This window comes from Peromyscus leucopus, chromosome 6 (genome assembly GCF_004664715.2).
Source record: "Peromyscus leucopus breed LL Stock chromosome 6, UCI_PerLeu_2.1, whole genome shotgun sequence".
Lineage (NCBI taxonomy): Eukaryota > Metazoa > Chordata > Mammalia > Rodentia > Cricetidae > Peromyscus > Peromyscus leucopus.
The window spans coordinates 70,968,289-70,985,796 of record NC_051068.1 but is presented as its reverse complement, the minus strand read 5'-3'; the positions used below and the strand labels follow the sequence as shown (position 1 = coordinate 70,985,796).

General features: G+C 50.2%; 1 protein-coding gene across 1 annotated transcript; it reads right to left on the bottom strand.

The window, feature by feature from the left end:
* Positions 1 to 12,861: 12,861 nt before the first annotated feature.
* LOC114680918 (thioredoxin interacting protein) lies at positions 12,862 to 16,520 on the bottom strand. The gene is made up of 8 exons (XM_028854101.2): positions 15,988 to 16,520; positions 15,417 to 15,489; positions 15,158 to 15,305; positions 14,956 to 15,058; positions 14,564 to 14,820; positions 14,299 to 14,455; positions 14,044 to 14,195; positions 12,862 to 13,918 (listed from the first exon to the last, which is right to left on the bottom strand). Exons 1-8 carry the CDS (start codon positions 16,235 to 16,237, stop codon positions 13,877 to 13,879), a joined length of 1,182 nt encoding a protein of 393 aa, XP_028709934.1. The 5' UTR covers positions 16,238 to 16,520; the 3' UTR covers positions 12,862 to 13,876.
* Between the last annotated feature and the right edge of the window lie 988 nt (positions 16,521 to 17,508).

The following is a 17,508-nucleotide window of genomic DNA, read 5'->3' as shown; positions in this document are numbered from 1 at the left end:
CACTACCAGACAGGCAGAGGCCCGAGTCTAGGTCCAGGAGCCAGGGGCAAAGCTAACTAACCTTCCTGGAAAGGCACCTTAGCAGTTGAGGTCTTGCTCACAAACATTTACACCAGACCCAGGTGTGCTTGGCACTCATGTACACAATACCCATTAGGGACAGTTCTTATCGATTAAACTGTCACCGCGCGCCCACTGCCTGGGCTACAGAGTAGCCTCGATGGCAGGAAACCTACTCTTCCTGACCCAGGTGCCACCCCTACCCTCCCGGGCCTCTCCTACTTGGGCAGGACCTGTAAAATTGTGAGTCTGCAAACAGGTGCAGGAACTCCAGTGGTCTGAGGAGAGCCCACACAGAGATCTGGATGCAACGTGCAGTTTAGGTTGATTGTGGAGAACCAAGAAAACTGGAAAGCCAGAAGGCAGATGGATAGAATAATTAGGCACCTATGGTTTGGTAAGGAAAAGGTAGCTGGTCTCTGCAACTCATTTTTATGGTTGTTTGAACTTTGAAAGTAAACAAGGGTGTGGACTGGCCAAGAACAAAAGAGGGTGTGGGGACCTGGGGGTGTAGCTCCATAGGCAGAGACTTTCCTAGCATGATCAAAGTCCTCCTTTCTGTCCCCAACACCACATAGACTGAGCATAATCACTGGGCGGTGGTGGCGCACGCCTTTAATCCCAGCACTTGGGAGGCAGAGGCAGGCGGATCTCTGTGAGTTTGAGGCCAGCCTGGTCTACAGAGCGAGATCCAGGACAGCCAGGGCTACACAGAGAAACCCTGTCTTGAAAAACCACACACACACACACACACACACACACACAGACACACACACACACACAAAAAAAAAAAGCATAGTGGCATATGCTTACAACCCTTGGCTACATGGAAAATTTGAAGCCAAGCTGGGGTATAGGAGACACTGTCTCAAAAGACTTAAAAGAAAAACAAACAGCAACAACAACAAAAAGCTGAGCCAGGGGGAGTGATTGTCATCTCTGACAGGCAAAGCATCATCTCATTGCTTAGTTTTCTGCTCCATAGTCTTGTCCTCTTCAGAAAGTTGTGTCAAGACTCCGTGCCTCAGTTTCTTCTTGTCTGACATCTCCAGAGAACCCTACTACCCAGTGGAGTTGGTGTCGATCCACTTGCAAAGGTACACATGGTGCTGGGTCTCATGTCATTGGCTTTGTCCAACAAGGTCACCGGCCAAGAAAAGCAAGACCCAGGCAGGGCAGAGTTCAAACATGACCTGGTTTTCATGACAGTTTGTCTTTGAGGCAGTACAACCAATCCCAAATGGTCACGCCAACCTTTGTCCTCCAAATGGTGGGACAGGTCCCTGTCTTGCCAAGCTCATTCAATCCCCTTGATCTCCCCGCCTTATTTTCAGCCCCACGGGCTAAAGATACATCAGGCACATGGCCAGTTGTTTCCAAGAGCCTTTTCAGCCAGCGTAGCCGGGGATCAGCAGTACCTGCAGCTAGTGAGAAAGCAGAAGACCCCTTCAGTGGAGAGGTCAAGGTCACAACCTGCAGGTCAGGACTTTTACAGCAAGGACAACACAGAGATTTTGGACCAGAGAAGGGGCTGCTGGTACTGGTCCTTCCTATCTGTCCTCAACTATGCCTGGCCAGAAGGCCGAGGAGATAAATGAGCCAGACAGGAATAGTTCGGTTAGGTAATCTGGCCAGGCTAGCAATGACCTTTTCTCCACTGACTTTTCCCCTACTGAGACCTGTATTTCCCCAAGGAAATCATAAATTTAGACATTTGAAATCCCAATTAGGAATTCTATTTTCTAGTATTCTCAGAAAGAACTCTTTGCCTGGTCCAATGGGGTTTAATGTGTCTGTTTTGTCAACTGGCTAACCCAGAGGGAGTTAGTAGGCACACACTGATCTAGCCCCGAGTACAGGACCAGAGAGGTTAAGGCTTCCGTCACCAGAGGCTATGACTACTTTCTGTTCTCAAACCTCCTCTTATCCCAGAGCATCAGCTGTGGCCTGTGCTCCCTACGGCTCAGACTCCTTCCGCTCCCTGAGTGGCCACAATCCTATGATCCTGCCTCTCTGGGTTTACAGCTAAGAAGTGAAAAAAGCCGGCAGTGGTGGCGCACGCCTTTAATCCCAGCACTCGGGAGACAGAGGCAGGCGGATCTCTGTGAGTTTGAGGCCAGCCTGGTCTACAGAGTGAGATCCAGGATAGGCACTAAAACTACACAGAGAAATCCTATCTGGAAACCTCACCACCACCCAAAAAAAGTGAAAAAAAATATCGAAATGCTGCCTGTACCCAGTAGCCTGCTACTTTCGAGCCAGGTGTGGTCTCATGCCTTTAATCCCAGCACTCAGGAGGCAGAGGCAGGCAGATCTCTGAGTTCGAGGCCAGCCTGGTCTACCGAGTGAGTTCCAGGACAGCCAGGACTGTTTCAAAAGTGCTGGGATTATAGGTTTGTGTCACCACACTTGGCTTATTGCTATCTTGGTATGGTGAGGTTGTGTTTGTGTGCATATTCACATATGTGCAGATGCGTGTATCACATATGTGCAGATGCGTGTACCCATGCATGTCTATATAAGAAGGGTAGAAGTCAACCTATAGTGTTGTTCCTCATGCATGCTCTAGCTTGTGTTTTGAGACAGGTCTCTCACTGGCTTTGAGCTTTTGAAGTAGGCTAGGATGGCTGGACATTGGCCTCTGCAGTCCATCTGTGTCCATGTCCCCAGCCCTGGGGCTGCAGAGATCGGACACCACACTCAGGTCCCCAGGCTTGCAGAGTAAGCGCTTTGCTGACTGAACCTTTACCTGACTCCAGCCTTCTGGGTGAGACAGGCTCTCCAGTTGGTCTCAGATTTGATAGCCTGGCTCCTGAGTGCAGGGATTACCGACAGGTGCCACCACACCCAGCAAGGAAAGCCTACCTAACCAAGGACAGGGGGTTGTGAGGTAAAGGCGGGACAAAGGACAACCGAGAGTTTAAGATCATTTTTGGTTACATAGTGAATTTGAGGTCAGCCTGGCCTATGAGAGACCCTGTCTCAAAAAATAAAAAACAAAAATAAAAAAGAAAGCCTGCCTAAATTGGAGGTCCTTCTTATCATGGAGATGACTCCTGCAGTCCCCTTTGGACAGGGACAAAAGCCTTGATGCTTGTTTTTCTTTTGCTCTGCTCTGGCCAGGTTTGCAACCATTTTAAGAGGAAACTCCCTTCTGGAGTTAATGCTTCCGCCAGGCAGGGTGGTCAAAGGGAGTAGGCAGAGATGGGCGCTCTGTGGGAGGGCCCGCCTCTGTCTGAGGGAGAAGAGCAGCCCTGTGCGGTCTATTTCCTTACCCAGGCCTCTCTCTGGCACCCGGCGACTTTTTCCTGTCTGACCATACTTGGATCTGGCTGCCGTCAGCCCCTCACCTCTCCCTTACTTGGCCTGGATCCTGTTTTGACTCTTGTTTTCCAGTCCAAACCAGCACCCTCACACCTGTCCAGGGGTGTCAGCAATGTCTGCAGACCTCTCAGGGGTTGTACGGGGCCTGGCCAGCAGAGGTGGCTGTGGACAAGGAGGTCTTTTCACTGAGACTTGTCCTCACAGTCCTCCAGGCACTTCAAATAATTTCCCTCTTGTTTTATGTATGTATTTATTTGTTTTTGTGACAGATAAGATCTTTTGCAACCCAGGTTCACCTAAAACTTGCTATGCAGCAGAGACTAGCCTTGAACTCCTGATGATCCTGTCTCAGCCTCCCTAGTGCTGCGATTTCCCCCCCTTGGATTTGGTGTGTGTGTGTGTGTGTGTGTGTGTGTGTGTGTGTGTGTGTGTTGTATGAAATTGCAGGTGCGTGTGCATTTGTGCCACAGCTGTGCACACGGAGCTCAGGGGACACGTTTGTGGACTCCGCTCTCCCCTTCTGTCTTTACATGGGTTCCGGGGCTTGAACTCGGGCCACCAGACTTTGTGCCTCTCGCTCTGAGCCATCTCGCCCTTTCCCTGCCCACCCCTCCCCCACTTCAGGCGCCTCTGAGAACAGCTTGTCACGTTGCCAGTTGTGGCCTGTAGCCTGTCACTCTTCATCCTCCTGCCCCACGTTTTCGAATGCTGGGATTTCCAGAATGCAATGCCACACCGGGCCCCTAAAATGGAGTAATAAGAGTTTCTAAAGGCTGACAACCAAACCTTTAGGAAGAAGCCGTGCAGGCTTCTAGACATCGGCAAGCTGTTTTGGCTAGTGTCCTGCCTCTGGCTTGGCCTTTTCTCTGTTTGTGCTCCGTTTTGTCAACTTCAGCTAAAATCAAGATACAGGAAGAGGAAACAAATCACAGTGTGTTTGTGCTGGGATTCTATCACAGACTGAAATTCCACCTCCCTGCAGGCTTCCCAGCAACCTTGGAGCATCTGTGTTGAGAATTCCTTCCTTAACCGCAAAACAGGGTAGAGAGTCTGGGAAGAGAGGCCAGGGCACAGGAAGGAACCGAGGGAGGGAGGGGAGGATGCGGATGTACGGTTTAAAAAGAAGGCCAAGAGAAGATGAAGGCCACATTGAGAAGTTCCATAATTTTTCTCTCCCCCCCTCAGCTCCATGCCCAGTTTTCAGGACCCCTCCTCCCATGGCCGACAGGATCTCTTAGGCTTGCGATTGATTCACTGCTTCCCCGGCCCTTCCAGCTCCCACGTGAGCTGGTTTTCTAGGCAGCAATGTCAACAGGTCACCGTTTTCAATCTCTCAGGCCTCCACAGGCATTTCTTCTACTCTCTCAAGGCGTACAGAACCCAAACCTGGGTTTTCGGTCTTAAATTCTGTTCCCAGGAATAGGGAGAGTAGGGCCTGGAGGGTTCCGGAGTGTTTGGAGCCCTCCCGAGGGCCAGCCAGGGAGGGCGACATGGAGAACTCCCTCCATGGGGAGAAGAGCCCTCCCTGGCTCCCTGCCAACCCCACTTTCTGAGTGTGGGACAGGAAGAAGGCTTCTGCAGCTGGAAAGAGGCAAGGCTGAAAGCCCACGGGGAGAAGGGACAGAGCAGGACACACAGCACTGGCCGTCAGTCCGGGTGGGTGGGAGAGGATGTCAGTGGAGGAGTCTTCATCCGTGGAGCTATATAAAGGAAGCCCCCCAATCCCCCTCTTCTCCCAGCAACTGAAACCCTTCCTCTCTCTCTGTCTGTCCAGGAGGTTAAAAATACCCGCGATGAGCACCTAGCCAGACATTTCCAAGAGCCTGTTTACTGACCGCTTGGTTGACTTGAAGATGTCGAGTCAGTAGTTCCATCACCCCAAAAAAAGACAGAGGATGGACCTCGCTTGACATCCCGGGACTCAGGTCACGTGGAATTCACAATCCTGTCCCCATGGCGTTCTGTCTCTCTCCTTCCATCACCCTGTTGCCTGGAGATAAACAGGCAATCGGCACACAGAAAAATCCCGGCGTACTGAGTTTGTTCATTCTTTTCTCTTTACGTAACAGGCTGAAAAAAGACTAGAAAGGACGAAGCCCAGGAAGGTCGGGATGGGACAAGAACAATCTAGATCCACTGAACTGGGCCTCATGGGTAGTCTCAATACCTCAGACCCTTGTACTACCCAGCTAGTCCACCTCTGGGAAAAGATCAGAATACCTTAGAAAAAGGAAATCTAAAACCAGAGAGAAGGCTCAGAGACCTGTTAATCTTGCAGAGGACCAGGTTCTGTTCTCAGCACGTATACGGTAGCTCACAGCCTTCTGTAACTCCAGTTCTAGGACCTTTCTGACCTCTGCAGGCACCAGACATACAAGTGATGCACATACATCATGCAGGTGCACGCTCGTACACATAAAAGATTAAAAAGAACCAGCGGTGCGCAGCGTGACTCAAGCCTTTAATCCCAGAGAGGCAGATGGACCTCTTTGAGTTCGAGGCTAGACTGGTCTACAGAGTGAATTCCAGGACAGCCAGGGCTACACAGAGAAACCCTGTCTTAAAAAAACAAAAAATAAAATAAAAATAATAATAACAAGAAGAAAATATAAAAAAAAAGAAAAAGAAAGGAATGAAAGAGAAAGAGAGGAAAAGGAATTTGAGACCTCTCTAGTCTCGTGCTGGATGTCTGCATCTCTGGTCTCAGTTTACCACACTAAATGGTAGAAAGCTTCCCCTAAACGTGTAGACTGCAGACGTTAGAAGATTCAGTTAGTGTGCTTGAGGAGGTCAGAGAACATTTTGTGGAGACAGTTCCCTATGGATTACAGATGTGCACATGCTGCCCAGGCTACTCTGATTGGCTTTTTTGTCCTAACAGTGCCCAGATAGATTCTCCACTTACTGTGCTCTATGTATTTTTTTAAAAAATATTTTGTTTTTGTGAGTAAACAGCTCGTGTCTGTGGGTGCTCAAGGAGGCCAGAAGAGGGCTTCAGACCCCTTGGAGCCGGAGTTTGTGAGCCACCTGATGTGGGTGCTTGTGTGTGTGTGTGTGTGTGTACATGTGCACAGGCACTGCGGCACACCTGTGGAAGTCAGAGGACAGTTTATGAGGAGTTGGTTCTCTCCTTCCATGTGAGTAGTGGGGATTGAACTCTGATCATCAGGTTTGGTGGCAAATACTTTTTTTTTTTTTTATGGTTTTTTGAGACTGGGTTTTTCGGTAGCTTTGGAGCCAATTCTGGAATCTCGCTCTGTAGACCAGGCTGTCCTCGAACTCACAGAGATCCGCATGGCTCTGCCTCCCGAGTGCTGGGATTAAAGGTGTGCACCAGCACCTCCCAGCTGGTGGCGCACACCTTTACCCGCTGAGTTATCTCAATGGCCCCGTTTATGTTTTGTGATCTTCACAACACCTCTGGGTCAGTTGTGTCATCGGCCTTCATTTTATAGATGAACCTCTGGGGGGGTGAACACATGTCTACAGTCCCAGCATTTGGGAGGCAAGAGGGTCAGGAGAGTGAGGTCAATGTGGGCTATCGAGACTCTTTCTCCAAAAATACACACACACACACACACACACACACACACACACACACACACACACTAGCTGGGGCATCTAGAGGTCAAAGGTCAACATGGGGGGAGGGGTCTTCCTTAATTGCGATTCACCTTATTATTTAAAAAAAAAAAAAGAAAGAAAGACACACGATGGGGCAGCAGCAGTTAAGAGCATTTAACCTGGCCTGGATTCCCAGCACCCAACGGCAGCTCCCAAGCGTCTCTGACTCCTGTTCCGTTCCCTCGAGCTCCGGAGGGCACGGGATGGCACGGAACACAGACAGACATGAGGACACAGCCATCCACAGTCATTAAATAAACAAACTTGAAAGCAAGGCGGCAGCGAATGAACTGCCCGTGGCATGGAGAGTTTAAACACGCCGTCCAAAGTCACACGGGCGGCCGGAGACGCAGGGGGCGTGGAATGTAGTTTGTCCCCTGGGTCTGCAGCATTCTTAATAACTATTTCTCCTAAGAATCTGTGCTGGTTGGTTGTCAGCTTGACCCCCATTAAAGTCATCTGGGAGGAGGGAACCTTAACAGAGGAGCTGCCTCCATCAGACCGGCCTGTAGGAATTTTGATTCATGATTGATGTGGGAGGAGCCCACTGTGGGTGGTGCCGTCTCTAACCACGTGGTCCTGAGATTTATAAAAAAGCAAGACGAATAAGCCATGGGGAGCAAGCCAGCGAGCAGCACCCCTCCATGGCCTCTGCGTCAGCTCCTGCCTCCAGCTGCCCTGGCTTCCTTCAACGATGGACTGTATTCTGGACACGGAAGTCAAATAAAATCTTTTTCCGTTCCCAGTTGCTTTCGGACATGGTGTTTATCACGGCGATAGAAGATAAACTAAGAACTGTATCGGAAGGCTCCTCACTGAACTTTTTCCACGTTCTAGATTCATGCTTACTGGGCCAGGCCTGCAGCCCTAGATCTGTCGCCATCTCTAGGAGGGGTTTTCAACCTCAGAAATACTGTGTACAGAAGGTCAGCATGGAGGAGGGTAAGATCTCCTTCCTCTTAGGAGGCTTAGGACAGGAGGGCCAGTTAAATGTACACTTTATCTCCCTTCTGTGATCTGTCACTCCGAGGTGATTCAAGGAAAAGAACCTCTGCAGGACTCTGTGGATTGCTCGAAGAATTCGTCAAAGGTGGGCTGGGGAGAGGCTGGGTCAGTAACGTGTTTGCCACACAAGTATGAGTATCTGAGTTAGAATCCCCCAAACCTACTTAAGAAGCAGAACCTGGCTGATGTTTATAATCCCAGTGGCGGAGAGGTGGAGACAAGGAGATCTCTGGGGATCCCTAGCCAGCCAGTGGAGCTCCTTAGTGAACCTCAAACTCCTATTGAGACATCCTAGCTTAAAAAAAAATAATTGTGGACAAAGCAATAACACCCAAAGTTGTGCTCAGGTTCTCTCTCTCTCTCTCTCTCTCTCTCTCTCTCTCTCTCTCTCTCTCTCTCTCTCTGTCTCACACACACACACAGGATATTAGTCAATGTCATTAGACCTGTGTGATTACTTCTTGCTGACTGTATGTTTAGTTACATCCTCTCTCCATAATGTTTTCTCTCAACGCCCCAACTCTAGTTGGATCCTTGTATTTTCCTTATGTTTAAATGAGGCCCTTGATTTTTTTTAAAATTAACTACCTGTAGCTGTCGCTTTGTAGCCCAGGCTGGCCTCAAACTCGATACCATGTAGCTGAGGATGGCCTGAATTTCCTGGTTCTTCTGTCTCCTTTTTTGAGAGAGGATCTCATGTATCCCAGGCTGGTCTCAAACTCATTATACAGCTGAGCATGACTTGACCATCCGTGATCTTCCTGCCTCTGCCAGGATTGCTGGTGTGAGCCACCAGGCCTTTTTACACTGTCCTGAAGATCCAACTCAAGGCTTTGGCTTTGTGCATTTCAGGCCAACAGTTTACCACTGAGTTTCATCTCTAGTCTTAAAAAAAGTCTTGCTGTGTAGCCCAAACTAGCTTGATCTCTGTCTCTGTCTCTGTTCTCCCCTCTCCCCTCTCCTCCCCTCTCCCCTCCCCCCCCCCCTCCTCCTCCCCCCTCTCCTCTCTCTCTCTCTCTCTCTCTGGTTTTTCAAGACAGAGTTTCTCTGTGTAGCAGCTCTGGCTGTCCTGGAACTTGCTTTGTAGATCAGGCTGGCTTTGAACTCACTGTGATCTGCCTGCCTCTGCCTCTGCCTCTGCATCCTGAGTGCTGGGATTAAAGGTGTGTACTACCATGCCTGGCCCTAGCTTGAACTCTTTTTTTTTTTTTTTTTTTAAGATTTATTTATTTATTACATATACAGAAGAGTGTGCCGGCTCTCATTACAGATGGTTGTGAGCCACCATGTGGGTGCTGGGAATTGAACTCAGGACCTCTGGAAGAGCAGCCAGTGCTCCTAACCTGTGAGCCATCTCTCCAGCCCCCTAGCTTGAACTCTTGATCCATTTGCCTCAGTCTCCCCATTACAGGCATGTGACATTAGACCCTGCTATTAATTTTATTTTCCTTGGGGTATTTTTCTCCCTCTCTCTCTCTTTAATTTTCTTTTTGGCTTTTCTCAGATCTTCCAATACTAGATTGGACCCGATGAATAAATAATACTCAGAACTAGATCTCTACTCCTGGCTGTACGCGTAGGCTGTGGCTCTTTAAAGATTGAAAAGCATGTGAGCAGAGCATGGGAAAAGAAGGGCCAGTGTTAGGTGGGGAACAGCTGCGTGGTGCCGAGGAAGTAAAGCTAAGTGAGTCTGCAGACAGAGAATGTCCCAGGGTGAGGCAGAAATTGTGTAGAGAAGGCAAAAGGAAGCCGAGTGCAGCCTGCTCTGCTCTCAGGAGGGATGGGTTTCCTCTTGGGGAGTACTTCTGGCAACTTCCTTCCTCAGCTAATTGCTGTGCTGCACGATATGGCAGTGACTAGAGCTAGTTAAGTCTAAATTAATTACACAGAATTGAAATTCCATTTTTCGTCACATTCTGGCAGCTCCATGTGCTCATGCCGCTGTGGCCGACAGCACAGGTCCACACAGCATCCCCACCTCCAGAGAACCCTCTGGAAGGCCAGGTGTGGCCACTTACACCTAGCAGCCCAGCGCTCAGGTTGAGGCAGTGGGATGGCCAGCCCCGTGCGAGAGTCCCAGACTAGTTTGGGGGACAGTGAGACCAACCTCAGAAAGAAAACTGAATCTTGTAGACAGCGCTAGATGGGATGGGAATGGGGGCTGGGGTATCAGGAGAGGGTGCCTATCTACGTTCCGCCTCTTGCAAGCTGGAATCTCTTAAGTGGCCTGGGGTGCAGTTAGCCTCTCCTGGCCACTCATACCAAGCCTGAGTAACTAGACTGTGTCCACACATACCCGGGTGCAGGCCTCCCCGACTCTCCACCCTCTGGCCTGGCCCTCGTTCCCCCTCTTATCCCTGCTCCACCCCCCAATCCCTGGAAACCAAGCTGCATAAAAAAACATCCCTGCCAACTTTGACCTAGTTTCCTGGTCGCAAATTGAAAGGGGAGGAGCCGCTGAATGTTTGAACAGGTGAGAAATGGGGAGGGCTTCAGGTGACAGTCTTGAGGGAGAGCCAGATTCCAGCACATGGTCAACAGAACAGAAAGGAGCCAGCCCAGGCCGAGCCTAGGATCAGTTGGTAAGGTGTTTGCCTAGCATGGATGAAGCCTGCGCTCAGTCCTCAGCGGTGTGTGAACTGGGCACGGTAACACAGGCTCGCCGATCATCCCAGCCCTAGGAAGGTAGAGGCAGGAGGATCAGAAATTCAAAGTCACCCTCATGACGCAGCCTAGGCTAAATGAAATCCATATCAAAAGACGAAGAAAAAGGCTATCAGGTTCCGGGTAAAGGCCCTAGCTGGGTGAGCTTGGTGACCAGTGTTTGATGGATCCCTGAAATCATAGAAAGTTGGAAGGAGAGAACCAACTCCATGGTAGACCTCTGACCTTCGTGTGCATTGAGGCATACACCCACATACCCGTATACACACACATGATCATTTTCTTAAGGAAGGCAGGAAGGTAAGGAGATGAGCTATAGAGAATGGACGATAAAGATCAATCACTAGAGTAGGAAAGAATTTCTGTCTTCAATTTCACTTTCTGTTCAGGTTCAGCGTTCACAGGCTTTTTGTGGTTTTGGTTTGTTTTGGGGGACACACGTTCCCAAAGTACCCACAAGTGGCACTCCTGGCCAAGGCTGCCTTGAATTCTTGGCGATCCTGCATCTGCTTCTCAAATGCTGGGGTTTAGGTGTGCACCACCACAGCAATAATTTACTTAGCAGTGAAATGATTTTATCAGTCATCAGTTCCCTGTGAGAAACAGAGACTGCCAAAACAAAACAGCTCCCAAGGAATTAGGTGGGGCTAGACAGTCAACCACCACTGAGTTCTAATCATACGTTAAAACTATAAAGAGAAAACTGTAGCTACCTCTTCAACACCCAATACCTGCAACTAAGCTCTAACTCCCAAATAGTTACTCTTTTCAGCATATAAACCATGAGGATGTTGGGGAAACCTCTACAATAAAATCCAAGTTATGAAAGAGAATGGCAGTCAGGCATGGTGATACACAATTCTAACCCCAGTGTCTGGGAGGCTGAGGCTAGCCTGAGCTACAGAGAACTTGTCTCAACGAAACAAAGACAAAAACTCCATCCCCACCAAGCATCCCTGGGGCAGGTGGACTGAGGCCTCTGCCAGTCCTGACCCAGTCTCTCTTTGATTTACAGAGTGTCCTCTGCGGGGCATTAAGGACCATCAGGGGACCCACAGGACTCCAGTACTGAGTCCCTGCCCCACACCTGAGCACACCCTTACATTTCCCTCGGACATTTGCCTCCCCAGGGCCTTCTTCCCAGATCCCTGCCTCTGTGTAAAGAAAAGCTGCTCGCACGGATTAAAAACATAAAAAGGAAGCTCACGCTTTCCCTTCCAATCCCCTCACAAAGCTATTTCTTCTCTAAGAATTCATAAAACTGAGCATGGAGAACTGTGACTGCGACTCAGCAGGTAAAGACACTTTCTTCAAAGCCTGAGGACCTGGTCTCTGGGTCCCACAGAGGGAAATGCCTCTTGCAAGGTGGGCTCTAAGCTCCACATTCCTGCCTGCACCCACACACGTCCAACATAAATAAAAATCCGGGGTATGGTCGTGTATGCCTTTAATCCCAGCACCTGAGGGGCAGGGCCCGGAGGACCAAAGTTCAATATTATCCTTAGCTCCAGGAGCAAGGCTGAAGGAATTTGGTGGTAATTAGCTGTAGATGTGGTTAATTCGCTTCCATCACCAGATCCCACCAATTTAGTCTGACTGGAGACCAAACCACCTGATGGGACAGCTGTCCCTCAACTCTGACATCACTTAGGGTCTGCAGGGACCACTCTTCTCCACAGGGTTTTCAGCCCTGTGAAGCATGGGAAAGCTACTATTTTCTAGTAACTTCTCTAATGTCATTTCACAGACAAGAAAACATGGGGTTTTTTTCGCCATTACAAAACTTTATTTTTTTTTTTTTTACAAAGGATACCCCCACCTTGGGGTGAAAATATATTTGAATGAGTACAAAATATAGTTTTTGTCATACAAAAAGATACACAAAATACAAAACAACGAAAGTGAAGCCACCCTCTCAGCTCACATGCTTTCTGGCTGGGAACTTCTCAGAAAAGGGTGGAGCTCAGTGCTCTGACACAGCGCGTGGGACAAAGTGCTATGGCTGAGAGACTGGTCAGGCGCTGGCAGCCAGCCAGCGAGAGAGTCCCTAACACTGGGCAGGACAAGGGTCGGGGGCGCGAAAGCCCGCTCAGCGCGGTGGCATCTCCCCGCAGAGGCTCACACGGGCACGGCGGTCAGCCGCAACCCATCCCAACCCAATCAGAACTACACAGTTCTGCACACCGCGACAGTCTCAAAAGTAATAACCACGCTGGGCCTCGAACCTCAGCACTCAGGAGGCAGAGGCAGGGGGATCTCTGAGGCAGCCTGGTCTATGTATAGAGTTCCAGGTTAGCAAAGGAGAGAGATCCTGCCCCCCCAAAAAAAATAAAGGCCCTTTGCCCTGTCACTGGGCTTGACCCTTAAGACACAGACAGTAGAGTTTACACCTGCCATCGAGATTAAAACAAAGTTGACAGGGACTAAAGTGCTAAGGACGCCACCTTAGAGTCAACTCCAAGGAGTCACACGGAAGTAAGAGTCTCCCAACTGATTAAGTTGGCAAGAGAACACAGTGCAGCAGGCTGTAAAATGGCTTTTATGGCTGTCGGTGGGCACAGCCACACTGCTCTACCCCAGGTTCAAGTCAACTGGAGCAGCTGTCCTAGAATTAATTCACAGGGTTCACCCGGTCTCCCAAGTCCAAACCACACCAGCCTCAGAAAGACTTTTCTTTGTAAGGATAAGAGGGGAACACTGGTTTAAAAAACAAAAACAAAAAACAAAACACCTTTCCCAAAATTTTGGCCAAGATTCTCCTTTTTCTAGGATGTGAAATTGATTCTGTCTCCCATGGCATGGAAGTTCATGGTTTGCTGTTAATCTAGAACTCCCTTTAAAAAAACCTTGGGAAGACCATTCCAGAAGGTCAGTCTTTATACTCTGACTCAAAAACTACAGACAATGTCTTCATTTCCAAGACCTGGGAGAAGGTGGACTGGGTCTGAACCCCTATGGTTCTGAACCTCTCTGGTGTTCCTATATCCACCCGGCAGACACTCGGACACGCAGTGCGGGCCCTGGCTGAGTCTGCATCACTGAAGCCAGAGACCCCTGCTGATGGCCGTCCCAGTCAGGCAGTCAGAGACTGGGGCGGACCTCTTCCCCACTGCGAGAGAGACAGAGTCTCTAAAACACTGGAGTCCAAGCAGAGAGGCAGAAAGAAATGAGTGAGTAGATGCATCTTTTCCCCACACGCTCACTGCACATTGTTGTTGTTGTTAAGGATGCAGGGGTCCACCTGGGGGGAGGAAGAGTGAAGAAACTATTTTAGTTTTTTAGTAAGTAGAATAACCATGCATTTAATAATCCTTCCTTCAGAAGGCCTGGGACTAATGTCAACAATAAAAAAATAGCGATTCTCACCTCAGTGTACGTGGGTGGGGGCATGAACTGGAACTCGGGAGCATACATAAAGATAGGGCTGTCTTGAGAACCATCCACGTCATCCAGCAGGGGTGTGGTGGGGCTCTCCAACCGGTGGTCTTCAGGAATGATGTCCATATAGCAAGGAGGAGCTACAGAGAGAAAACGGGATGAGAAATCCAGCTAAGAAATGCCAGACCACCACAATTTCACAAGCCGGATCAGGCCAAAAGAAAGACATTAGATGTAGCTTACCTTCTGGGGTATCTGGGATGTTTAGATCTATCCAACTCATCTCAGAGCTCGCTCGGCTGGCCATGCTGGATGTCCGGCTGCTCAGACCCGACCTGCTGCCAATCACCAGGGGTAGGTCCAGGATAACTTTCTTGGAGCCAGGGACACTAACATAGATCTAGAAAGGAAGGTGGCAGTTTGTTAGATGGGTGGTGTGGAGAAAGCACTGAATTTCTAACTGAAGAATTGTTTCTCTTCGAGAACCAAGCCCCTACACTTCACTCACCAGCAAGGAATATTCCACTCGAAGGATGTTGCAGCCCAGGATGGATGGTCTGATCTTCTGCACTCGGAGGCTCTTGCCGCGCCATGAAGCGCAGGTCCCGGAGATAATGTGATTGCCTCTGACTGAGGACAGCTTCTGAGTCAACACTTTGGTCTGGCCATTGGCAAGGTATGTATGTCGGGCCACAATAGCTGCTTTGGGGACCACAATTCGGGAACACGTGTTCTCAAAGTCGGCATGGATGGAAATGTCATCACCTGGTTAAGAAAGACGAAGAGGTGTGTGAGCATCCACTAAATACCTGGCACTACCACTGCCTCTACTCCATGACCCCTCCACGCCCACAGCTCTGGGACCCCAGGCAGTGGTGAAAGCACTAGGCTGTAATTTACCTTCACAGAATCCTTTTCTGTCGATTCGAGCAGAGACGGACACACGCCCATCAGGAATGAACATGCAGGAGACCTTCTTCTCCTTTTTAGCCGATACTGGCGCCTGTGGAGAAGGACGCAGTATTTTGAGATATTTCAATGCCCCAAGCATCTAATTTATTATCCCTGACCAAGGAGAACAGAACTGCAAACCAAACCTCACCATTAAATCAGGGGTATTGACGTCCACTAAATCCATCACTTCAAAGTTTTTCTTTGCCTCCTGAGTCGGCTGGCTGGGGCGATCAAGAAAAGCCTTCACCCAGTAGTCGACACAACCATATTTTCCTTTGAAGGATGTTCCCAATGGCCTGTGTCAAAACAATGGAAAAAAAAATTAATGCTCTCTAAGAACAATAAGAGATCAGTGGGGTGGGGGGCTTTTAGAAACAGAGTCGAAGTTGCTTTGGGTCGATGCTTACCCTTGAGGAAGTTCAAAGCCAAACTTGTACTCGTAGGTATTTCCAGGTCTCATGATCACCATCTCGTTCTCACCTGCAGGGAAACAAAGGCAGGAGCCCATGAGGTTTCTGGTTACACTTCCAAAGCGTCAGTGAAGACCGTCCGGCAGCAGACAGGGCTATTTTACTCCCTTTTTCATCTCTTACACGATGGAAAAGATCCAGTGCACTTTTTTTTTTTTTTTTTTTTTTGGACAGAAAGTTGCAAAGCCCACAAGGACTAAAAGGCCCATCCAGCACAGTTGCCCCAGGAATCGGGTACAGACTGTGAATACATTAATCTTTAAGTAGCTAAGGCAACACCTTCAGGAAACTGTACACATCACCCTTGGTGACTGGGTGAGTGGAGGCGGCCAAGTGGGTGGGAGTGTAGCTAAATAATTGCAAATTAAAACTTAAAACTATCGGGATGAACACAATTCAAACCACTAAATGAACTCAAACACTTGGTGGAGACTCCAGCGCCTCCTTTTCAAGGCCACCCCCTCCCCCCAGTCACCATCCGCCCTGCAAAGAACAGCTGGGTCAGTACCTGTTGGCTGGTCCTCTAGGAGAAGCGTGTCTTCGTAGCGCAGGTAGTCCATGGTCTGTTTGCATTGCTGAGACCCCTGCATCCACAGGACCTTGGCCACTCCGCAAGCCAGGATCCTGACGGCTTTGACTCGAGTAACTTCACACACTTCCACCATCACCCGGCCGGCCACCTTCTCCCCACTGCCGTACACCTTCTCCGGGTCGTTGAAGACCACCTCAAAAGACTTGATCTTCTTGAACATCACCATGATTGGGGCTCAGCGGGTTCAAGGGGGAAAAAAAACGGAAGCGGGAGAGGGACAACGCCAAGAGCCCTTCGAAGCAAACGAAGAGTTCACCCTCGGGAGGGCCGGCAGGGCTCGACAAAACCCCAATCAAAATGTGCAGAAGCCCTCTTAACAAACGGTGCCGGGAAGTCCCAACCCGCTGGCGGTGCCGAAGGCTTGGCGAAGAGAGCGACCACAGCTGTCTCCGCTGCAGCAGCAGCTGGAGGAACCGTGGAGATCCCGGGGACGCGAGGAGGAGAGTGTCACTCAGGAGCCGGAAACGCCTTTATATAGCTGCCCGGCGCGCAGCCCCACGCGAGCGCCGGCTCCGGGGCTCGTGCAGCCCTCGTGCACAGGCCTCCCATTGGCTGCCCGGGCCTTGTTTACCGGGCCTCCCACCAATCAGCGAGGCCGCAGGGGCGCGTGGACACGGTGTGCTCCAGCGGGGGAAAGCGGTTGTTGTTCGGGTGCGCGGCCGTGCCCGGAGCAGGGGCGGGGTTCGGGGCTCCGGGCGGCTCCCCCGGGAGGTGGGAGGCCCTGGCCCCGCGTCCCTGAACCCCGACCAGGGGCTCGGCCTGGGGTCACGGTTGTTTGGGTGTGTTGGGGTGGTTTTTTTTCTTTTTTTAGGTGAAAGGAAAAATGTGCTTAGGAGAGAGAGGCTTGCACGCCTCGTATTAGCCAGCGCAGTTCATGCCCAGTCCTGGCTCACAAGTTCGCGAGTCTGTGAAAAACAATCCCATTGCCCAAGGAAACTTCGGGACTCGGGGGGGACGGGGCGGGGAGCGAGGGTGCAGATGGGTTAGTGAGAAAGCGCCCCATCCTAGTGCATGTCTACGGAAGACCAAACGCGGGGGCCGGATGTTTGACGTCCCCTCTCAGCCCCCATTGGAAGCCGGTGTGTCGGTCTGGTGTGCCCCCTTCCTTCCCCGTCCCTCCGGGCTGCGACTGCTGCTCACCCGTGTGCACTCTGCTCCGTTCTCTGTTCTCGGGAACGGAAGCAGTAAGGGAGTGCCCACATCCTGTTGCTTATCCCCTCATCTCTGAAGTCTACCTGTGAAGCTGGGGAACACTTTGTATATGTTCCCACGTTTACCTCATTGCAGCCTGGGTGAGGTGTGTAGACCTCTCCTTTCGTCCCTGTTTCTCCAGGAAACAAGGGAGGGTACACGCAAGGAAAAAATAAAAAGGAAGGAAAAGATCCAGCACTTCTGACTCTGTGACTTTACTTCTGACTCTGTGACTTTGTTCCCGAA

Coding starts and splice junctions, on each gene's coding strand:
- LOC114680918 (XM_028854101.2), bottom strand. CDS start 16,237: ATGGTGATGTTCAAGAAGATCAAGTCTTTTGAGGTGGTCTTCAACGAC. Junction 14,456..14,563: donor GAGTGGAATATTCCTTGCTG/GTGAGTGAAGTG, acceptor CTTCCTTTCTAG/ATCTATGTTAGTGTCCCTGG. Junction 14,196..14,298: donor CATCCCAGATACCCCAGAAG/GTAAGCTACATC, acceptor TTCTCTCTGTAG/CTCCTCCTTGCTATATGGAC.